The sequence below is a fragment of the Populus euphratica genome, unplaced genomic scaffold (assembly GCF_000495115.2).
Source record: "Populus euphratica unplaced genomic scaffold, PopEup_1.0 scaffold521.1, whole genome shotgun sequence".
NCBI classification, from domain to species: domain Eukaryota; kingdom Viridiplantae; phylum Streptophyta; class Magnoliopsida; order Malpighiales; family Salicaceae; genus Populus; species Populus euphratica.
Genome location: NW_011500178.1, coordinates 36,315 through 44,698, shown reverse-complemented (window position 1 = coordinate 44,698; position 8,384 = coordinate 36,315). Strand labels below are relative to the sequence as shown.

Genomic DNA, 8,384 nt, shown 5'->3' with positions numbered 1-8,384 from the left:
AGTGTAAATAAATAGAAGGGGAGGGCAAGCAAAGGTGGGGTGATCACTTTGTTTCAGTATATGGAAGGGGGGGAAATAGCTTTCTCATCTTTTTTTTAGGGTAGAAAGGAGTGTGTGGCGGTAAAGGCACATTTATTATATCTTACCAAACATTCTGGGAACTTAAGGTTGACTTTAAAAGAACAAGGGACTAAATTATAAATCCTATTCCCTCCTGTCCTTGACTCCCCAGTTTAGGGTGTTGGGGTTTTTGCTTTTTGGTGGGGACTGGGGACAACCTTCCAATCCTATCTAATCCCCTCCAATTCCCGTTATTTTCCCTCAAAAAAGGCTCCCAAACAATGCAAACTGTTCATTCTTTGTTATTTTCCCTTACACTGACAAATCTACCCATCTGCACAGAGTGCTAGTCTATTGGAATGGAATCGCTGTAGCAACATTAACATACAATCAAGTATATCATCATTATGAGCATTCTTGCTCCATCTTCTTTAGTCACTCTACAACCAAATTAAGCATCTTTTCCTCTCTTCAATACTGGCAGATCTAAACTTTTTATTATTGTTATTATTGTACTGACAGTTCTAAATTAAGCTTTCATGAATATGACATATACTTTAGTGGTATGCAGTGCCAGCAAAAATATGATTGATGGTGGATGTTCCATTTTAAAATTCCACAGTTAAAAGGTGTCATTTAGTTTATTCAACTTATGCATTATCTTAACTTGCTTGTTAGGAGAAAAGACAACAGCTTCTTACTGAAATACGGACGCTTTGCGAGGCACCTTGTTATGAAGGTCTTGTGGAATTCCATGGAGCATTTTATACTCCTGATTCTGGGCAGATAAGCATAGCTTTAGAATACATGGATGGAGGATCACTGGCTGATATTTTACGATTGCGGAAAAGAATACCAGAACCAGTGCTTTCACACATGTTTCAAAAGCTTCTAATTGTAAGGAAATTATGTTTGGTGTTAGTTTCTTCTCGTTAAAGCTGTTTTATGTCCGCTAATATTTTTTTTTCATTTTATATCCTCCTTAAAGGGACTAAGCTACTTGCATGGGGTTAGGCACTTAGTTCACAGAGATATCAAACCAGCAAATCTGCTCGTGAATCTCAAAGGGAAACCAAAAATAACAGATTTTGGGATAAGTGCTGGCCTAGAAAATTCTGTGGCAATGGTTGGTGACAGATGCTACTTACTCTGTGATATCTTTGATGTTTTTTAGCTCTTTAGTGAATGTTAATTTGAACTGGTTCAAATAAATATTCTGAATGTATGAGAGCTGTTGCTTACTTGTTCCTGACTTCAACATGTCATGTCAGTGTGCTACTTTTGTTGGAACTGTAACATACATGTCACCTGAGCGGATTCAGAATCATAGCTATTCGTATCCAGCTGATATTTGGAGCCTAGGTCTTGCTCTCTTTGAGTGTGGAACAGGGGAATTCCCATACACGGCTAATGAAGGACTTGTCAGTCTTATGTTACAGGTAAAATGATATGTTAAAACCATGCTTTTCTAATTATGTTTCCCTTAAAAGTTTCTTCTAAGTATGTCACTTTTTGCTTTTTTCAACTAACATTATTATTCTTCATGGAAGATCTTGGAAGAACCTTCACCATCACCATCCAAAAACAATTTTTCTCCAGAGTTCTGCTCATTTATTGATGCTTGCCTGCAGAAGGATCCAGATACTAGACCAACAGCAGAGCAGGTGAACAAAATGACAGGCAGGATTTGTAACATGTAACTGAACTTGTAGAGATATACTTAGGAATATACCTGTGGGAAAAAATAAGAATACCTTCTGAGTATTTCAAGTTTGTGGCAAAAGACCATTTCGTTATCAGTATGTCAGAAAGCTATTTGAAACTTGAAATTTTGGGGTTAGTAAATGCATATGGTTCTTCAATCTTTTCATTGTTTGTTTGCTGTTTTTTTCTGAATGCAGCTTCTTTCATACCCATTTATTACAAAGTATGCGCACACTGATGTTGACCTAGCAGCATTTGTCCAGAGCGTGTTTGATCCAACTCAGAGGATGAAGGATTTGGCTGATGTAAGTATACAACATCCAGCATATATGTGAATGTGTCTGGATCAATGTACATGAACCTGATTCAATTATGCTCTACTAAGCCTCAATTGCAAGCTGGCTGGGATGTCAATCCATAGAAACATGATAAAAATGTGCACATGTGCATGTGTATCACGTTGTGCTTTTACACATGTTAGCACCTGGAGCAAGCTAAATTTGTAGGCTGTGGATATGAAATGTAAGAAATTCAATTTTGGAGACACCAACCCAAGAGCATCTTACATGACTCATGCAGAAAAGTATGGGTTTAAATTAATTTTATGCTTATTTTTAGTGGCATAGACCTGGCACTTGATAGAACTACTTAAGAAATTGTCATTTCAAAGTCAGTATATTTTCATCGTTGCTGAGATTTCTTCTCTGATACATTTGTGAATTGCCTATATTCTGATTTGATCTTAAGTTGGAGTTGGACCCTCAAGTGTTTTTATTTCTAGTTTAGATCTTCTGTGCATCTTTGTCTGGAGTAAAAAGTCAAGCATACATCTCATGTTGGAAAAATGAATGCCTGAAGCAGTTGGAGCTGCACTGTTCCCTGGTGATAATTCTGAGTGGATACTAATGTGTATCTTTACATTGACCAGATGCTGACAATACACTATTACTTACTTTTTGATGGGCCTGAAGAACTTTGGCAGCACACAAAGGCCTTCTATAATGAAGGCTCGATATTTAGGTACTGAATTATGCCTTGGCTTTGTCTCCTATCTTTTCCATGAAATGAGGAATTTTGTTGCTCTGGAAAGGGAGTTCAGCAATCAAAACCAGTTGATTTTGGTGGTCAAATATCATTTTTTTCAATAAAAATATTTATGATAGTTAGCATTGATCAGGTCAAGTGAATATCCAGAGAAACCAAATTTCTGAAACTCTTCATTTAGCACTACTTTTTTATGAAGAGTGGTGGTGATTGTTACTGTGACGTGACAGTGATGGCGATTTATTGTGACTTGGGGTAGAGATGGCAAACAGAGGATGCTCAGCTGAAATTTGATATTTTTAGCTTTTATTTCGTATTTTTACTTTGGAATTGCAGGTCAGCATGATATGTTCTTGATATTTATGTGGCCTAAGATACGTTTCTTGTACTTTCTAGTTTCTCCGGGAAAGAATCTGTCGGTTCAAATGATATATTTGCAACCTTGACCAACATTCGGAGTACATTAGCAGGTGACTGGCCTCCTGAAAGACTTGTTCATGTTGTGGAAAAATTACAGTGCCGCGCTCATGGTGAAGATGCAGTTGCAATCCGCGTTTCAGGATCCTTTGTAATTGGAAATCAGTTTCTCATATGCGGAGATGGTGTGCAATGTGAGGGATTGCCAAATTTTAAGGATCTCTCGATTGACATCCCCAGCAAGCGAATGGGTACATTTAAGGAACAGTTTATCATGGAGCCTGGAAATGTGATTGGGCGTTACTTCATAGCTAAACAAGAACTTTATATATTTCGGGAGAACAACTGACAAGTATTGTTTTCTTCGAGGTTGGTAGATTCAACACTTGGGAATTCAATGAAATGCGGTTCATTATTGTTGTGTTTACAGAAGTATGTATTCATAGTTCTTGAAAGTATCCGTGCTTTATGTTCCTCCATTTACCTTGTTGCCCTGGCACTAAGCTATTCTTGTACCTTATAGCTGTAACTTAAAACTGCATTCGTGACAGATATGAAACCATTTCTTCATCTGCAAGAGCTCAAGGTAATAACTTATCTGCTCCCCTCCGTCCATGTATGAGCACATTTTATGATCAAATAGGTTATAAATGCAACTTAATCCGATTGCTTACAGATTGCCCTGTCAAGTGCAGTGGTATCCTTTTCATTCACTTTCCTTAAATAAATGATATCATGTTTGTATGGCAAAGATAATTTTCATCTAGTTAATTCCCAATAGCTACTTTTCAATGCCGAGAGTAGAAACTGATGGTGCAACCTCAGGCATTTTAACTAGAGAAAGCATGTAGCTGCATCACCGCACCAGGCTGGAGAGCAATTTCCATAAATCAATTCCATGCATAGTCAAACAAAAATCTAAAGTTTTCAATTAAAAGAAAAAATTCTTATGACCTTGAGTTGAAATGGTTCTGATATGCTCTAAAAGAACCCATATGTGAAATAACTACTATTCCTATTGGACAGAACTTGGAAGCATATTTGGTTCCTGATTTTCAACTGTTACTTCTTTTTTTTATTGTGAAGACGTCAAAATAATAATTTTTAAAATGTTTTTTTTTTTATGTTTTTGATGTGTTGATATCAAAATTAAAAAAAAAATATCACTGTAATACTTTACAAAAACAACTACACTGTATTGAGGACACAAAAATTGCAGTTGCAAACTGGAATGGATACAAGCAGTTGAATGCAGTGTATATTCCATCCCTGAGAGCTTTTAACAGGGCCTACCCTGTCAAAGAGTTATCATCACTAGACATGCTAGAGAAAATCAGTGTAAGCTACATTTATATAAACGTATTTGAAGTTTATCCTACAAGCAATCTAAGATCTACACTTGAAAAAAGAAAAACCTAGGGTCAGATTAAATTGATGGCAGATGTACCCAATCCATCCTCCTTTTTCTTGATTTACGTTTCAAATTCATCCCTGCAAAGTGAAAAGCCAACCCTGCCAAGCTCAGCATTAATGTGTGCAAGGTGCAACTCTATCAAAGAAAGCGCAAGCAAAGAGATAAGATTAGGAAAACAGAGCTTACCATAAATGTGGAAAGAACTGATGCACCATCCACAAGGAATAATTAACATGTAGGAAATATTTCCCTTTCCTGGAAAATTAAGCAGCTAGAAAGTAATCCCTGATAGTTCTTTTTAAAGAAGAAGGAGGGTTCAATACAGAAGAGGGGCTCTTCATCGCTGCTTCAGGGGTTTTCTCAAAAGTTTCCTTAGAATCAGAATCTGGTGAAAACTTTTTCTTATGGGCTTCAGGGGTACTAATTGTAGGCATAGTTATAGGAATATGTGGGTTATTTTGGTTGAACACTTCATCTGTAGGAAGCAGATTGTCAGGAACCTTTGTTGGATCAATTCGTTCATCATTCATCAAAATTTCTCTACATTCCTCTCTTGGGATTGCCATTACCCTCCTTCGAATGGCAGATGGAGATCTTGTTGTGCTTGAACAATAACTGCTATTAATGTTCCAGATGCGAACCTAACAAATATAGTCGCAGAGAAAATGAGATAATGGAAATAGGCACGGATACTAGGAAGCAACAAAGCATGGTAAGAAAATGAAAAGAAATTTAATTTCCAGGATACACCAATTGACTTTGCTAGGAGTGTTTAGCTTACAGTAAAATCATCTGAAGAAGTTGCTATCTTCCCAACCTCAGATGGACACCTGCAACGGATGTGATAAATGATTGGTAACTATGTGAAGTCCGCTAATGAAAATAGTATCTGCTTTGGGAAAAAAATTACCAATCTACTGCTGTAACCTCTCCATCATGAGTTTTCAATGTTATGGGATCCACATCGGGCTTGTTCACCTGGTTCAGCGAGCTAAAAAAATTATACAGGAGTTTCCATATGATGGCATTTCCATCACTAAAGCTAAATCAAAAAACCCTTCTTCAAAGAAGGAATCAAACCTGCCATATGTAGGCGTTTCCATCACTAGAGCCACTGAGTATGTGAGCTGCGTCAGGACTGATTGTTGACTGCAATTGTACAGTTCACATCAACATGGATTGCTACAAAGCATCATTTGGCAACAGAGAACTTGATGCAAGAGCTTCTACAGGAAGCAGTGTTTTAGGGTTCCGAGGGAATCAGAAAAGGTGCGTACCTTTACATAGAATGATTCTATCCGACATCCAGAAAATGACCGCATCGGACCCTTATCAAGCTGAAGTACATTATACAAGTATATTCTGCAGAAGAAAAGAGAAAAATATAACTTTCAGAGATACGCTGCATGCATCTATTGTTTAAAAGGAAAAGTAGTTGAAAACTTGAAAATACCTATTGTCCATGCATGTAGCTGTAAGAAACACGCCATTTAAATCCTGGGACAGACTAGATATGCCATGTAATCTTCTTTCCTGGAACAAGGATAATAAAATATAACTTAGGCTGATAAATTTTTAACATATCACAAATTTGAAGTTAACTTGAAATTTAGAATTATGGAATATTATCTCTATAGAATACTGACGAGATGAGGCATATCAGTTAGAAATCATCATTTGGCAGCACTGACCTTCTCAGTTGATGACTTGATATTAGGGGATGCCTGAGTGACCTGAACCTTTAGATTTCTAGTATCCCAGAATTTAACAATGCTGAAATATGACCAATAGTTGAAATTAAAAGTCAGTATGATACTGTTTCTGCGGAGGAATCAAAACTTTCACTCATGAAAACCTGCTGATGGCGTTCACTAACCTGTCTGCTGCTCCAGCAGTAGCAATGGATACCTCGTCTTTAAGATAAAGAACTGATGTAATGCTCATCGATGCAGCCTGAAAGAACTATAGTGTTAACAGAAAACAAGATACATGGACTCAAATTGAAAAGAAACTTGCACAGACAAACAAACCTTGCCACGCCTGACCCGCTTTGCTCGAGAAGAAAGATGAGCTCCTTGGACCATGGCAGCTGGACTGGATGAAGTAAAAGCAAAGTATTGATCACAATGCGATTCATTAACCAAGATAGAGCAAAGAAAAACCCATTATCAACAATAACCTCACAGGACAAAATCAGAACGTTGCAAACCACATGAATAAAAGGTGTAATGAACTCACGTGACATGTGCTTCACTGCATCTAGTTTTGGAAATTGTCTTGCATCTCAAATCCCAGATAGCAAATGAACCGTCTCTGGAAGCCGAGATAAGAAGATCTGCGGAACAACTTAGGGTATAAATTACTAACAATGGATTAAGAAATTAGCCGTTCTGATCAACAGAGGGCAATGCAATACAGGTACCAGAATTTGTTGGATGGGGAGACAGAGATTTAACACTTCCTGTGTGCCCCATCAATATTCCAGTACATTTCTTCTCTTGTGCATCCCATACCTTTATCTGTAAAACAAATTTCAGTCGTGTGATTTCTTTGACTATGCTGCCACTAGGTAGTATTTTCATAAAAGCAAGTTCACATCATCAACTAAGAGTTACAGCAAGATACAAATACATTCTGAAGAACATAAACAATACTTCATAAGAGGGACAGCACATGGGCAAATATTGAAGATGCTACAACAGCAACCAGCCAACGTTTTAATGTGATGGGAAATATAATAAAATAATATACTATACTTACAGTTTGATCGCCTGAAGCTGTGAGTATGTTGGTATCTTCCTGAAACAAAATTCCACAATCCAACAACTCATAAATCTCTTCTTTCTTTAAAATAAGAGAAAGGGAAAAAAAAAGAGCCTAATTTATTCCGAATTTCTCTTTCTATGATAACTAGAAAATCATAATAAATCAAATGAAATGAAAATTGGCCTCACCTTAATCCAACAAACATCAAAGATAGCGTTCTGGTGAGCTACCCAGTCACTGATTCTTGCTTTCTCTGTAAATAAACCACGTTATTAATTAATTAATTAATGTTCGTGAAATCAATAACATAGAGAAAAGAAAGACTAACTGACCAGAAGGGAATTCGGAACGAGTATCAAACATGCTCACATAGCCATCCTCGTCCGACACCGCCAAAATATGTGAATATTTACTTGTCTTGCAAAAAGAGACAGACAGTGGTGGCGTTTCCTCGCCGTTATGTTCGACCATCACCGATCCCATTTCAGTGAAATCGGATCCCATTTGGGTAATGAAGCGCCGTTTTCTAAAACCACCCAGCTCTCTTGACCTCATGTCTCGAAACAGTGATTTAGATCTGCTAGACCTCTCCATTTACAATCAAACAAGCAAGCAATATTTTTACGAGTATTTCCTCAGATTAGGCTCAGAGAGAGGGGGAGGGGGTATAGCGTGTGTTTTTGTTGAAGAAATTGTTTTATCGAAACTAATTTGGATTGGCGCCAGCGGGATAGTTGTCGTTTCAAAACCACGCGGGAAGCTCAAAATTTTTCTTTTCCCTCTTTTCACCGCTGCTTATACCCCCCCAAGGATACGGTTTAGTGACCCATTGAGGTTATTAAAACCCGGGCTGGCAGCTTCGGTTGATCCGGATCTTAACCGAGTTTTAAATGAGTAAAATTTAGGTTTGTAATTTACTCGGTTAAATTCAAATAATTTTTTAAGTTAATTTAAAATTTAGTATGACTCAAATGAGACC

General features: G+C 37.3%; 2 protein-coding genes across 6 annotated transcripts in view; one reads left to right on the top strand and one right to left on the bottom strand.

The window, feature by feature from the left end:
* The window catches only part of MKK3 (mitogen-activated protein kinase kinase 3), a 5,747-nt gene extending 1,847 nt beyond the window's left edge, over positions 1–3,900 (top strand). For 2 of the 4 annotated variants that reach the window (XM_011006828.1, XM_011006829.1), the window contains exons 4-11: positions 739–957; positions 1,049–1,186; positions 1,332–1,499; positions 1,611–1,724; positions 1,962–2,069; positions 2,693–2,784; positions 3,205–3,552; positions 3,636–3,900. In XM_011006828.1, coding sequence (XP_011005130.1) covers positions 739–957; positions 1,049–1,186; positions 1,332–1,499; positions 1,611–1,724; positions 1,962–2,069; positions 2,693–2,784; positions 3,205–3,552; positions 3,636–3,678 — 1,230 coding nt within the window. In that variant the 3' untranslated portion in view covers positions 3,679–3,900. Of the gene's footprint in view, positions 1–738; positions 958–1,048; positions 1,187–1,331; positions 1,500–1,610; positions 1,725–1,961; positions 2,070–2,692; positions 2,785–3,144; positions 3,606–3,635 lie in introns of those variants that run through there. The other 2 variants (XM_011006830.1, XM_011006831.1) reach the window with 2 other exon arrangements.
* Positions 3,901–4,379: 479 nt separating this feature from the next.
* Positions 4,380–8,093, bottom strand: LOC105111467 (Transducin/WD40 repeat-like superfamily protein). Of its 2 annotated transcripts, none has more exons than XM_011006827.1 (15): positions 7,738–8,093; positions 7,594–7,658; positions 7,400–7,438; positions 7,062–7,158; positions 6,878–6,974; positions 6,670–6,733; positions 6,516–6,592; positions 6,331–6,412; positions 6,093–6,172; positions 5,917–6,001; positions 5,720–5,788; positions 5,550–5,617; positions 5,421–5,469; positions 4,826–5,280; positions 4,380–4,737 (listed from the first exon to the last, which is right to left on the bottom strand). In XM_011006827.1, exons 1-14 carry the CDS (start codon positions 7,997–7,999, stop codon positions 4,903–4,905), a joined length of 1,512 nt encoding a protein of 503 aa, XP_011005129.1. In that variant the 5' UTR covers positions 8,000–8,093; the 3' UTR covers positions 4,380–4,737; positions 4,826–4,902. The 2 variants fall into 2 exon arrangements, with proteins under 2 accessions (XP_011005129.1, XP_011005128.1); XM_011006826.1 differs by having other exon boundaries at positions 4,380–4,716.
* Positions 8,094–8,384: the final 291 nt, after the last annotated feature.

Excerpts from the sequence above, each read along its gene's own strand:
- LOC105111467 (XM_011006827.1), bottom strand. The coding sequence starts at position 7,999 with ATGGAGAGGTCTAGCAGATCTAAATCACTGTTTCGAGACATGAGGTCA. Across the intron at positions 6,173-6,330 it reads TCAAGTCATCAACTGAGAAG|GAAAGAAGATTACATGGCAT; the intron begins GTCAGTGCTGCC and ends TCCTTGTTCCAG. Across the intron at positions 5,618-5,719 it reads GAAACGCCTACATATGGCAG|GTGAACAAGCCCGATGTGGA; the intron begins GTTTGATTCCTT and ends TCGCTGAACCAG.